The 14603-nt window shown below is 48.2% G+C and overlaps 1 protein-coding gene across 3 annotated transcripts in view; it reads right to left on the bottom strand.

Moving 5' to 3' along the window:
• Window positions 1–14603, bottom strand: part of CRYL1 (crystallin lambda 1) — a 92677-nt gene that overhangs the window by 54787 nt on the left and 23287 nt on the right. For all 3 annotated transcript variants that reach the window (XM_061170709.1, XM_061170708.1, XM_061170707.1), the window contains exon 3: window positions 773–899. In XM_061170709.1, coding sequence (XP_061026692.1) covers window positions 773–899 — 127 coding nt within the window. The remainder of the gene's footprint in view (window positions 1–772; window positions 900–14603) is intronic.

Below are 14603 nucleotides of genomic sequence, written 5' to 3'. Positions count from 1 at the left end.
TGGAAAGACCAGGAGGCGATGGGGAGCTTTGCTGTGTGAGCTGGAGGAGCGTCAGGCCCTAGGCCTCCGGGCCAGGAAACACGCTCAGGCCCCGGGTTTGCTCCCAAATTCTCAGCTCAACCAGCGTCACAGAGCAGACGAAACATCAGCACTGATTGGACAGACAGCGAGGGGGCTCCGGAGCGAAGCCGCGTCAACCCTGGGCAGCGAGCGTCACATTTCAGAAGCCGGGGTGACGCCGGGGTCTTAGTGGGGCGGGAGCTGCCTGTGGGCCCGGGTGGGCTGGCCCCTGCGAGGGCACCGAGCTGCTCCCCTGGCCCCGAGGCCACCTCCCGCTCGGCCTGGAGCATCCTCGGCAGTGGGGACAGGGCCCCCAGAGAGCCCGCTTTTGCTGAGTGACGTTGTTGGAAAAACTAAATGCAAAGGCCACAAGAAATGAAAGGGTTTCTTTTGGGTGATTTCTTTAAGCTTTTACACAATTGCAGATGAGAACAAGAACATAATCTCTCATTCAATTAGAAGAAAAACAAAATAACAGTGTTAGCTGTCCAGAAAATGTATTTTTGCTCAACATTCTAACACCCCTGAAAGATAACACTATCCCAGGGGTTTGACGAGAGCCCACGTACCAGATGGTTAAAGACAGTGTCTCCTGTCACGTGAACGGCATCCTGACCTGCAGGTCCACGATGCCCACACCTTCGACTGCCTTTGGCCCAAGGAGCTGGGAGGCGGGCTGTTCCAGCCCCGGCGGGCAGGTGTCCCCACTCACCTGGACGTGCAGGGCGCCCTCCACCGCCTCCCGGATGTCGGAGCAACCGCTGATGAGCGACAGCTGCCCCTCGGCGCCCAGCGAGCCTTTCAGGGAGCCCGACTGTTCCAGCGACTTCATCTCTTTTCTGGAAAGCAGCGCAGAGTGAGCCGTGAGTATTCGGAAACAATTCAAAATCTAACAGAGGTCTACGTTACTCATCAGCAGGGAAATGCAAATCAAAACCACGGGACGCCCATTAGGATGCTGACGGTGAACAGAAGAGAGAAGAAACCAAGCGCTGGCGGGGATGTGGAGAAACAGCCCTGTGCACTGCTGGCTGGAATGTAAAAGCTGCAGCCAGGGGGGCAAATGTTGGGTGGTTTCTCAAAAAGTTAAAAATAGGACCATCATGAACCAGCGACTCCGCTTTTGGGTGTATGCCCCCGAAAGCTAAAAGCTGGGACTCAAACACATATTTGTACCCCCGTGTCCATACCAGCATTGCCCAGTGGCCAAGAGAGGGAAACAACCCCATGTCCACAGACGGATGAATGGATACACAACCACACAATGGAATGTTATTCAGCCTTAAGAGGGAAGGAAATCCTGACACAGGCTACACTGAAATGCAGCAGGACGCTATGGTCCCTGCCCACCCCGCCATGTCCTCAGCCTGCCTTTTGTCTGTGGAAAAACTTTAGCCAAAGAATAAGTCTAATCAGAGAAGTGAGAAAATGCAGAAACAAAGGAAAACAGTCAAAGGAGACCAAATAATAATAGTTTAGTCATTAAGCATAGTCAAGGACCTTTAGTTCCCCCTTAAGGGATATAGATAATACTCTGAGCCGTATCCTGTGAGCTGTCTTGTAGATACTGAAACCTTCACCAGGTGGAAGAAGCTAACTCCATGATGACCAGACTGTAGCCATGACAGAAGCTGCCACAATTCTGAGAACTGGCCTCAAAGAGATGGAAACAAACCGAACGTGGAACTGAAGGTTAACTGTACCTAAAACAATCAAGATGACGTTGGTCGGACCACCGATGACCAATTTCATGGTGACTGTCAGAGCTGCCTGTGCTGTTTCTGCCGGTAGAATAAAAGCTGTCTGTAAAAGCTCTTGTCCCCTGGTTGTCAGCGGGGGGAGTCGGCCTTTGGACAGACATTCGTCTCCCCTGCCCCCCACCCCGGCTGCCGGCCTGCAAAATAAAGCAAACCTTCCTTTCCACCAGCCTGGCCTCTTTATTGGCTTTTGAGTGGCGAGAGGCCGGACCCCACTTCTGGTTACAACACCATGGATGAACCTTGAGGACATTATGCTCAGTGAAACAAGCCAGCCACAGAAGGACAAGTACTGTATGATTCCACTTGTATGAGGTCCCTAGAATAACCAACTTCACAGAGACAGAGAGAGAATGGGGGTTGCCAGGGGCTGGGGGGGTAGGTTTCTGTTTCATGGGGACAGAGTTTCAGTCTTGCAAGATGACGATGACAAGAGTTATGAGACAGATGGTTGTACAACAGCGTGAATGTACTTAATGTCACTGAACTGGACACAAAAATTATTAAGATATATATTATTATTAAGATAATAAATCTTATGTTATATGTATTTTACAATTAAACTTTTTTTTTTTTTTTAATTTTTAAAGGGTGAAACAAGGCCCATGGTGGGTAAAACCAGAAACCAGTGGTTGTTCAGCCTCAGTGGGCCCCTGGGGAGAAGGACACAAGGAGGCGCCTTGCAATGTGGACCAGGGCCGCGTGGCTGTAACTCACGACACGTTAAATACACAAGGTAAGCACACGCACAAACATGCACAGGCTTTCCAGAACATTCTCTGGATTTCTCTGCCAGTGACTCAGCCACTTTCACATGGTTTCAGGCCGCAGGTTTTATCTTTAAGCCCTCGGAGTCCTTCGGAGGGAACAAGTTGGGTTGGCGCTCCTGGGCGCAGGGTGTCAGCCAGGGGTCGGGGAGGCCCTGGGATGGGGCGATGGCTTGAGTGTGGCCAGTTGCCTGGAGGGTCTGGGTCTCAGGTCACTGGACCAGGCACTGCGGGAACAGGAAGGGCATCATGTGAGTGAGGCCTGGACAGAAGGGACGGCCCTGGACTGGTGTCTGCAGGGCGTCCCTGAGCCCAGGTAACCCACGGGCAGCCCTGCTCGTCCCGTCCTGTCCTGTCCTGTCCTGCCCTGTCCTGCCCTGTCCCGGGGAGGCCGGTGCTCCTGAGGCACCAGGGCCCACGTGGGTCGGCCAGCTCCCTTGTTCTGTTTTTTTCTTAAATCTGTGCATTTTGTATTTTGCTTTAGCTACAAATTGAAGAAGAGAAACTTTCTTGCTACTGTTATTGTGAAAAAACGGAAAGATGTGCTGAAATACGGGTTTCTTTATTATTTTACCAAAAAGAAGCTTCAGGCAAAGAGAACAAGTCCACGACGCATCAGGTGGACGCAGCCTCTCCTGCTTCTGGGACGGCTTCGCGAAGAAGCCCTCGCAGGCCATCACCATGCAGGGGACTCAGGCTTCAATTTTTTAAAAGGAGACGGAATCTGTGAGAGTTTTGTCATATAAATGATTTGGAAGAGCTGTGGTATATCAGCTAAAACAAACCAACCAAAAAAGCTAGTTACACTAGTTCCAATATTCTTCATTGAGTGTTTTGGAAGAACTTCTTCCTCGAGCTTTGCAGGGGACGAACATAAATACCTGGAAAAGGTACGACTCTCAGCTTGCTTCTCAGCCTCATACACTCACTACTCTACCAAGAACGCGGTTCCACTAGAGCGCCCGCTAAGAGGCTGCAGTGCCCCAGCCTCACCTCTAGAGGTCAGCCCAGCACCAGGACTCAAGACTCCTAACTTCAGCAAAGTTAGGAGAAAAGGAGATGTTAACAATTATCAGTATAGCGTACAAAATGGGTGATCTTTTTGTATATTTGTTTTTGCAATTTTATTCAAAACAGACATTTATTAATTTAAAAAGATAAGAACTTATCAAAGAAATAAAACACAAATATTTCCCAAACAGCAGAATGTGTTCCCAGGTCAGATCCCAAGCCCAGGTGTAGGGACAGGGGACAGGAGACTGTGGGTTTGGGTTATAAACTCTAGTAATAGTTGTCTTTATGCATGCATTTCCTTAATAAAATTGTTTAAAATATAACAACCTAGGCATTGAGCTGTTTCAGAGGATTCCTGGTGTCCTGACCTCCCTATGCTCTGCACCCCGCCTGCAGCCCCGTCCTCGCTGCCTGCTTCCTGTCTGCGGCCAACTCCACAAGGAACCTCACTGTCAGCCTGTTATGAAGTCCCAAGGGGATGTGGGGCAGGTTTTTCTACTTCCCCCCTCTTCCCTGAGGTCTGAGGCACTGAGGCAGCTGGAGATGGAGAGGAAGCGGGCGGGGGGGGGGGGGGGGGAGGGCAGCGCCAGGCAGGGCCAAGCTCACGAACACGAGTCCACTTGGCCTCCGCCAACAAAAATCCTAAACCACAGAGGCACAGGGCAGAGGCCAGCTGGGAAACGAGAGGCCAGGCCAGACGTGTCCCAGGGCCCGGGGATGCTCAATTGCATCAAGCTGACGCTCCACAAAGGCCCCAGTTACGTCGGGACCACGTCCCGCAGTGCCCTCTCCTCCTGCGGTGGAATGCTGTGTGGACGCTTTCTTTTCATTCATTCATCTCTTTTTTATCATTTTCAGTGTCTTTGAAGTGGGAAAATACCAAACTTTTTATTAAAAATAGGAGCCCCAGACTTCTTTTGTTTGACCGCACAGGGCCTTTAAAATCTGGAATCCCTTCCACCAAAGCTGGTCCCCCATCCGCCAAGGGCTGCAACTCCCGCACTCCATTCTCTCCCCACCCTTTATTCACACGGGTTACAGGCCCAGCCCCCTGGACGCCTCAATCTGAAAACCTCTCAGGAAGCAGTTGAAGTTCAATATGCGTTAGGAAGAAAAGTCCCTCCATCTGTCCCACAGAAGGCCAGAGGATCTGCCTGCTGGGACCCAGGGCCCCGCTGTCACCCCTCTCAGGCACTCAAAGGTCTCTTCCCTTGGGTGGGAGACGCCCCGGGGAGCAGAGGGCCTGCTTCAGCCTCAGTCGGTCAATTCCACCAACATTTTCACTGGAGTATCAGGCCGAAGCCCGGTTAACAAAAGTGTCCCCTGCTTTCCTATTTGTCGTTGCAGGAAACCTCACAGGGAGAAATGACCAGGATTCACATTCTGAGTCCGCACGCTGACTTAAGTCCATGTGAGCCTTCACAGCCTTCCCCTCCCTGGGAACACGTGTGTCCTCCCAGCCGGGCCCCGTAGGATGGGGAGGTCGGCGTGAATCCCCCAAACCCAACAACAGTCACTCCTAACCCTGCCATTCAGAGATAGCCAAAGTACTCTGATTTCGCCCCAATTTTAAATGTACAGTTAGCATATGTAACTTTTACAGATCAGAGAAAGCAAAAGCCATTTCTGTTTGGGAAGAGGGGTATATAACTAACATGAAGCAATTATTTGAACTGTCCTAGAGACAGCCAAGGGCCAGCAAGTCCCGTGAACACACAGACAACGTCAGGATCAACAACCCGCTGAACTGACGGCCCACTGGTGTCAACTTCTGGCGATGGCACTCAGGTCACTTCTGAACTTCGCAGCCCAGGTAGGTCTGGTCAACTGCTGCTCCGCACCGTCCTTGTTAAACCCCCGCAGACAGGCTCCTGCCCACTGACTTACGTCTTCTTTATTGGTCTTCAATACACTTGAGAAAATGTCCGCATGAGTGTCTTGTGCATGTTTCTTATAGCTCCAGCTACTAGACGGCATACTTTTTTCGGTAACTGTAGCCGACGCAGATGGGAGCCATCTGTGGCCATTCTGTGATCTATTACCCTCAGTTATTCCGGCCAAAGCTATGTGGACAATGAAAAGTCAGTTTCAATCCAGGACAGACCGGTGCAGAGGATCCAGATCAAAACTGGGTTCAAGATATTGAAGCAAGTGCAGAGGCCTGGGTAGCAAGTTAAAAACGAGTCAGGGACCCAGTCACTGGGCCAGGGGGCTCAGTTAGTCAGGAGACGGGCTCACCTCTGCGGGCCTATTAAACCCATATCCACGTAGAAAGCAGATTCATTTCTAGTGGACTCAAATTCAGAGTGACCGTCGCCACATGGTAGAGGTGACAGTAAAAAACCTGAGAAGAGTTCACCCAAAGACAGCGATTTCAGACGGGGCTCCAGCCAGACAGGCAGCTGGGACTCCGCCCTGCCTGGGGTGGTCATTCGGAGTCATGATGGCCCAGGCCAGGGCTCCTGGTCCCGTGAGGCTAGAACGGCCCTGTCACCATGTGGAAAGGAGACTGGACCCAAGTCATGAGGAGCCCCAATGTCTGGGTCCACATTACAACTTTGTTTACTTGATTTTTGTTTTTCTTCTTAAAATACATCCATCCTCTCAAATTCCTGAGCCCTAATACATGCCAAGCATTGAGCATACAATGGAGAACAAAAGCTAAGCAGCGAAGCATCTACTAATAGGTTTTCCAAGGTCAAGCTCCCTTTCTATTATGGGATTTAAATATCTGAAGTTTTAAGTGACTCATTTTGCCACCTTGTTAGAAAAAGATTAGTCTTGGATGACAGCATTCTTTTTTTTTTTTTAATTTACTAAGTACTCTTGGCATGATATGAGTTGTGATAATTTCTGTTATCTTCTAATGTTTTTGTTTTTTTTTTTTAATAGCTACTTTATTTATTTATTTATTTATTTTTGGCTGTGTTGGGTCTTCGGTTCGTGCGAGGGCTTTCTCTAGTTGCGGCAAGCAGGGGCCACTCTTCATCGCGGTGCGGGGACCGCTCTTCATCACGGTGCGCGGGCCTTTCACTATCGCGGCCCCTCCCGTTGCAGGGCACAGGCTCCAGACGCGCAGGCTCAGTAGTTGTGGCTCACGGGCCCAGTTGCTCCGCGGCATGTGGGATCTTCCCAGACCAGGGCTCGAACCCGTGTCCCCTGCATTAGCAGGCAGATTCTCAACCACTGCACCACCAGGGAAGCCCTCTTCTAATGTTTTAAATTTCAAAAATCAACTTGACCCAGTTCAAGTTTATTTTTGCAAGTTTAGAATCGAGATGTACCATTTCAACCCACTAAAGATTTGTGTTTAATAGGTCTAAAACTCATAGAATTTTCATGCAGGAGTAAAGAGTTTCAACATTTTATTTTCTACTATAGGATGTTCAGAAGAACTGAATATGGTAAGTGAGCCGAACTGCAAGGGCGGGACAGATGGCAGAAAAGTCTATGAAAAACACAGCCACAGACTCTAGAAAATGTTCCTATGACTCAGTTAAAACAACTACTGAGCTAGTGCTCAATATGTTCTAGGCTCTGGGGACAAGAATCGCTTTATTTCTGTGCCCATCCTGGCTGGTGTTTGGAGATCAAACACCGAGGGGCGCCGAGAGGAAGGCACAGCTCTGTCCTCACCTGTGTGACAACAAGGACCACAGAACAGGGGCCACAAAAGGATGTTCCTTGGGACTTCCCTGGCGGTCCAGTGGGTAAAACTCTGTGCTCCCAATGCAGGGGGCCCGGGTTCGATCCCTGGTCAGGGAACTAGATCCCACATGCCGCAACTAAGACCCGACGCAGCCTAAATAAATATTTTTTTTAAAAAAGGATGCTCTTTGAGCACAACAATGACCCACCAGTCAATTCAACCCAATCGGGAAGATACACTGTTGATGCTTCTTGACAAAATGATAAAGTTGGCTCTCCTTAAGCCTCATGCCTAAGACATGGTCAGTGACACTTCATCTTGGGGTCCTGAACCTCTCAGGACCACAGCCAACACTCAGCGTTGCTGTCGACATGAGCCGACAGTCATTTCAGCCTACAGGCTGATGGTTCTCTTACTGAAAGCAGCAGTGATGATTCTTTCCTGGCTGAAAAGATTGTGACACTCAGAACTCATCTTCCTGAACAAAATATTCACAAAAGTACGGTTTGGATTCGAGCCTCTTAACTTGGTCTCCGGTGCAGGAATGGCACATTTGAAAATCCCATGATTTAAGAGAGGAGAGCAGGTGGCCTTACATTAGTCACAAAACCTAAAACGGAGTGGTGCCCCACCTAGGAGGGTGACCAGACAGCACTGAAACCCAATTCTCCTGGAGGCTTTTGCCAGCAAACAATCTGAGCAGAGGCAGTCACAAGAGATCCTGAAATCCCACTTCCTGTCAGAAGTACAACCAGTTCTGCATATTAAAGTGAACTCGACTTACACATATGTGGGTTATAAAAACAAAGCCACAGTATGAGGAAAGATCTGTGTGTACTCAAGTCCTAAGACACATAAGAATTCAGTACATTTGCTTGTTCTATAACAAGGATGCTAATAGTAATTGTTTTGGTTTGGTGTTTTTTGTTTGGTTTGGTTTGGTTGAAAAATCTTACAGGCCAATCTAATTGGCCACCAATAATATTTTAAAGTATTAGATCTTAATTAAGCAAAGTAGTAGGAAAATAGGAACGCCTTTAATCTGGCCTAAAAAAAAAAAAAGGAACAAGAAAACCCTACTTATAATTTCCCCACATTCTCCCTGATGCCTCAAAGGACTTTAAAAGTGGACAAGATCTTTAATGATACACCTAAAAAATAAGGCCTATTAATACAAATACCCCAAGAAGTAGGACAAAGAACTTTTCAATTAGGAATCATAAGAGTTTTCTCTTGGTTACAGCTGCGTTGGAACTAGGTCTACAAAATAAAAGATGAAACGACAACAGAACTGAAAAGTGTAGAGGTCAGTAAACTACAGTCCAGTTTCCATAAGGCCTGAGAGAGAATGATGATTTTTACATTTTTAAATGGTTGGAAAAAAAAAACAAACAGTACTTTGTGACGTGTGAAAATTTTATGGACTCCAAAGCTAGTGCTAACACACTAAGTTTACTGGGACGCAGGCCTGCCCCTTGTTTGCTTCAGCTCCGTGAGGAGGAACTGAAAGGCCTAAAGCTCTACCATCTGGCATTTCAGAGCTGGTCTGCAGCCCGCACCGGGCTGGCTCAGGGTCGCCTCTCCAGGCTGGGCTTCCCTCCAACCCTGGGCCTGCTGTTGAGCTAGACTCTCAGCTCCAAACTGCCTCCACCAACACGCGTGCCAGAAAACCAAGTAAAAGCCCAGCATGTGAGGCCTAGCACGACTGTCACTACCATCCCCAGAGGGACTCCCTGTGCCCCGACCCAGACAAACCACTCATGTGGGAACAAAAGATAAATTTATCAAAGTCAGTGTAATTTTACCTACTTACGAATGCCATAAATTCCTCAAAGTTCTTTACACTGTATTCCCCTTAATGGTTGTTACACTGTCAATACATTCTTATTGCTCCCTACATCACCTTGATGAAATAAAATTCGTATTTCAAGGAATTTTATTTATGAATTTATTTCCAAATTTAATTTATAAATTTATAAATTTTATTTGTAAATTTCCAGGAAAATTTAAACATAAAACTTTTCTCTGCCCATCTGGGCCTCCTCCCTCCCCTTTAGTGCCTGCTGTGCATCTGAATTAACCAGAGCGCCTTAGGAGAGAACCTTCCTTCTGAATCTCGTCTGGGGTCATGACAACCCACCATGTTTGTATGGTCTTTGGATGTTCAGACCTGGATTGTGTAAACTGTCAATAGGAAACGGAGCAGGACCCTGTGGGGTACAAGTCCTTTCCATGACCCTCCCCGTTTCTCCTTTGTAGGAAACACGTTTCATTTAGCCTCCTTGGCTTTCCCTGAGTTCCAAGGGGCAGATTCAAACAGTTGCTGATCAGGGAAGGGAGGGTATGCGGAGAAAAGGGAGGAGCAGTCAAGAAACAATAATGCAGCCTTGGGGCAGGGTCCTGATTCCCCCTCAAGGAATATACATCACAATACCTTGAGTTCTTCTATGGGAACTAAGGCCCCAACCCAGTGGAGGATGGCAACTTCAGGCTGAGCTCAAGATTCCTGGAGCCCCGCCCTTTACTCACCACTAACCAATCAGAAGAAAGTCTGCACATAGAGGGAGATGAGGAAGACTCTGACCCCCCTCCGCCAATGATTCTCCCTTTAATAATTTCATGGTTGAGGAGAATCTTCGGATTTTTTTTCTTTTTTGAACATGACCCCACCTTCTCCCCAGGTTGCCGGCCTCCTGAATAAAGCAACCTTTCCTTTCCAACCAACAGTGGTCTCTCCAGTACTGGCTTTTGAGCAGTGAGTTCAGTAACAAATACACATATTTGACATATAACCCCTTCATCCCCAAAACTTACACAACTGTGCTTTGACCTCTAACAGGAGGAACCCTCAGACTTTCTGAAAGACTGTTTCCTGGGTTATAATCCTCAGGTTGGCTCAAATAAAATTTTCCACTTCTTTCTTAGATTAACTATCAATTTTTTTTCATCCTCCACTAAATTAAATACTAAGTTCTTTGTGCTGCCTTGTTCCTTTGATGTCTTTTAAAAACACTCTAGGGCTTCCCTGGTGGCTCAGTGGTTAAGAATCCACCTGCCTATGCAGGGGACATGGGTTCGAGCCCTGGTCTGGGAAGATCCCACATGCCACGGAGCAACTAAGCCCGAGCGCCACAACTACTGAGCCTGCGTGCTTAGAGCCTGTGCTCCACAGCAAGAGAAGCCACAGCAATGAGAAGCCTGCACACCGCAACGAAGAGTGGCCCCCGCTCACCGCAACTAGAGAAAGCCCGTGCACAGCAACAAAGACCCAATGCAGCCAAAAATAAATAAATAAGTAAATAAATTTATTTTTTTTAAAAAAGGGAAATCTATTAAAAAAAAAAAGACAAACCAAACATACTCTTACCATATGACCCAGCAATCGTACTCCTTGGTATTTACCTTGAGTTGAAAACATGTCCATACAAAAACCTGCGTGGATGTTTGTTTATAGGAGCTTTGTTCATAACTGTCAAAATGTGGGAGCGCCCAAGGTGTCCTCTGGTAAGTAAATGGATAAATAAACTGCGGTGTAACCCAACAGTGGAGTATTATTCGGTGCTAAAAGGAACGAGTTATGAAAAGACATGGGGAAAACCTAAGTGTGTATTATTAAATGAAAGAAGCCCATGTGAACAGGCTACAGACTGTGTGATTCCAAACTGATACAGTATAAAGCTCAGTGGTTGACAAAGGCTTGGGAGGAGGGAGCACAGGTGAAATGGAGCAGGACCCAGCGGGGCCCTCCTGGGTACAAAAGCCTTTTCGTGTCCCCTTTTCTTGTTGGCAGGAAAAAGGCTTCAGCCTCATAGACCTTCCCTGAGTTCCAAAGGGCAGATTCAAACAGTTGCTGATCAGGGAAGGGAGGGGATGCAGAGACCAGGGAAGAGCAGTCAAGAAACAGCGCAGCCTTAGGGCGGGGTCCCTCCTCCTCCTCAAGGAATACACATCGCAATACCTCTCTGAGCTCTTCTGCAGAACCCAGGTGGAGGATGGTAACTTCAGGCTGAGCACAAGATGCCTGGAGCTCCGCCCTCTTACCTCACCACCAACCAATCAGAAGGAAGTCACACACCCTGAAGCGCTCACCCCAAATTTTGCCTATTAAAGACTTTTCCCTAAAAACCACTGGGGAGTTCGGGTCTTTTGAGCACAAGCCACCTGTTCTCCTTGCTTGGCCCTGCAGCAAACCTTTCTCTGCTCCATACGCTGACATTTTGGTTTGTTGGGCCTCACTGTGCGTCAGGCACATGAAGTTTCATTTGATAACACAGGAAATTTTTAGGGCAGTAACTTTTCCTTATGATACTATAATGGTGGATACATGTCCACATGTCTGAACCCACAGAATGTACAGTAAGTCCCTTACATACAAACGAGTTCCATTCCAAGAGCACGTTCGTAAGTCCAATTTGTTCGTAAGTCCAACAAAGTTAGCCTAGGTACCCAACTAACACAATCAGCTATATATACCGCTGCTTTTACGCTTGCTTCTGGACATCCTGGGCTTGAAATAAAGATACTGTACTGCTGTACTCTAGACAGTGCTGTGCAGTAAGGTACACAAAAGCCCAGTGGCTGTCCACTTGTAGAGGACGCACACACGTGACAATGCACGCCAGACGGGAACTAACTTACGTGATTGGACATGAGAACACACGTTTGCAACTTGAAGGCTTGTATGTAGGGGACTTACTGTACAACACTAAGAGTGAACTGTGATATTAACTATGGTCTTTGGATGATGATGATGTGTCACTGTAGTTGTAACAAATGTACCATCCGGTGAGGGATGTTGATAATGGGGGCGCTGTGCATGTGTTTGGGGCTGGGGGGTACACAGGAAAGCTCTATACCTCTCCTCAGTTTTGCTGTGAACCTAAAACTGCTCTAAATAATAAGATCTATTTTAAAAAGAGAGGGACTTCCCTGGTGGCGCAGTGGATAAGACTCCGCACTCCGCAATGCAGGGGGCCTGGGTTCGATCCCTGGTCAGGGAATTAGATCCCACATGCATGCCGCAACTAAGAGTTTGCATGCCACAACTAAGGAGCTGGTGAGCTGCAACTAAGGACCCCTGGAGCTGCAACTAAGGAGCCCATGTTCTGCAACTAAGGAGCCAGTGAGCTGCAACTAAGGAGCCCGCCTGCCACAACTAAGACCCGGTGCAACCAAATAAATAAATAAATATTTTAAAAATAAATAAATAAAATAAAAAGAGAAAACGTAGGAATTAAAAAGGAGCTGTTTCATTAAAAAAATATTTATCAACTAAAAAAATAAAAGAACTGAAACCAGCAAAAGGTAGGGTTGCCCTAAGGGTACATGCACGAGGGGCCTGTGTCTGAGACCCAGGGTCAGGAGTGAAAGAGACAAAGTCAGACCCTACTCAGTTTCCAGACCCAGGAGCATGACTGAGAAAACCCCCAGCAGAGAGTTTCCAGTACACTACACTAGGTCCAGTGCAGGCCCAGGCTTTCCACAGACTAGGGCCAAACTCATTCGAGCTCAGAGATCACCAAACACACAAGACAACGAAGGGGAACAGGTTTTTTCACCCCAAAATATGCCACCTTGGCACAAGGATTGTTTTGAGATAAAGGCAATCAAAACCCAGCAGATTCAGGAAAGGCTCTTTCCTTCCCCCTCAACTGCCTAAATTTACATTGGAAAGGGGGCCTGGGTCAGAAGAGACAGTTTTACCTGAGAAACACCTGCACAACAGGGCAGCCTTTGTTATCCCAAGGTCTCCTCTCCTTCCTGGGAAAGGCCTTCCCTCCTCTGTATCCTGACGTCCCACCCAGGCAAGATTTATAGAAGCCTCAGCTGCCCAGCTAAGCCTAGTGAGTCCTAAAGGCTTTAGGGGGCTCCCCTATGTACGTAATTACCCCTGTTTTTCTCCTGTTAATCTGCCTTATATCAATTTAATTATCAGACCAGCCAAAGAACCTAGAAGGGAAGAAGGGGACATTTTCCCACCCCTACCGTGATAAACCACCACAAACTTTATTTTTCTTCTTAGCACCTACTACTTCTGTGATATTGTGACTTACAATAAGAAAGATGTAGTTGGTCTTCATAGAGCTGGCACAGAACTCCTAAAAACTCTTGGAATTTCCTGTGAAGAGAGCAACGAAGGTGTCTTTTGTTATGTTAATGAGGTGACTTTTGAAAGCACCTCAGGATAGGGGCTGGTTGCCTGTGGCACCATCCCAGGAATTACTGTTGTGCCCCTGACCTGGGGGCGGAGAGTGAGTTCAGTCACCAGCGGGCAATGATTTAATGGATTTAATCAAACAGTGCCTAAATGAAGCCTCCATAAAACCCAAAGACGGGTTTCAGAGAGCCTCCAGGTTGAACAGGTGGAGATTAGGGGGGGCACCCAGAGGGCAGGAAAACTCCACGCCCCTCCACGTGTCCCCTGTGCCTCTCTTCATCTGCATGTTGATTCGTAGCCCTAACACCGTTGGTAATAAACCAGAAATCTAGTGAGTAGCTAGTCTCCCGGGCCTGTGAGCCGCTCTAGCCAGTTAAGCAAACCCAAGGAGGGGGCTGTGGGAAACTCTGATCCACCGGGCGGGAGCACAGGTGACAACTGGGCTTAATTGGCGTCTGAATTGAGGGGCTCGCGGGACCGAGTCCCTCACCTGCGGAGCCTGATGGCATCCCAGAACTGAGCTGAGTCGTAGGACGCGCAACTGGGGTCGGAGAACTGCTTGGTCTGGGAAAACCCACACGTCAGGAGTGGAAACCGGAATCTCAACTATTAAACATGTGGGTGGAGCAATTCTTGTGTAAAGGGCCACATAGGGATATTTCAGGCTTTGTGGCCACATGAGGTCTCTGTTACATACTTTTCTTCTTTTTTATTTTATAACCCTTAAAAGTGTAAAAACCAATCCTAGCTCACAGGATACACCAGACACACTGCAGCCCGGATCTGGCCAGTTGCCTGGTTTGCCAGAGCTGATGCTGAGACACCAAGCATGCCAGTGACTCCTTTGGGACCGTCTGCCGCCCTCCACTCCCCTCCCCTCGAGGTTCGGGGTCTTAGTCTGTTTTGTTTACCACTTAATCTCCAGCCTCCGTGCCCAGCACACAGGAGGTGCTCAGTCAGGGTTTTTGAATGAATGAAAGTAGGAATAAGTGAGCAAAGAAATGTTTTTACCTCAAACTCCCCAGTGATTTCTGCAGTGGAGGCACAGGGGCTCCCCCCAGATCTCCCCGAGTTCCCTTTACCAGCTCATCCCCCCAGCGTGTGAATTCTTCGCTGCCCCCTCCCTCAGGGCACCACCCTGGACCCAGAAGCCTGGGAGTCACACCCAGGCAGGAGTGTGAAAGCAGCTCCCGAGCCTC

The sequence above is a fragment of the Eubalaena glacialis genome, chromosome 16, assembly GCF_028564815.1.
Source record: "Eubalaena glacialis isolate mEubGla1 chromosome 16, mEubGla1.1.hap2.+ XY, whole genome shotgun sequence".
Classification (NCBI taxonomy): domain Eukaryota; kingdom Metazoa; phylum Chordata; class Mammalia; order Artiodactyla; family Balaenidae; genus Eubalaena; species Eubalaena glacialis.
The sequence above is the reverse complement of the archived record's forward strand: the minus strand, read 5'-3'. Positions and strand labels throughout refer to the sequence as shown.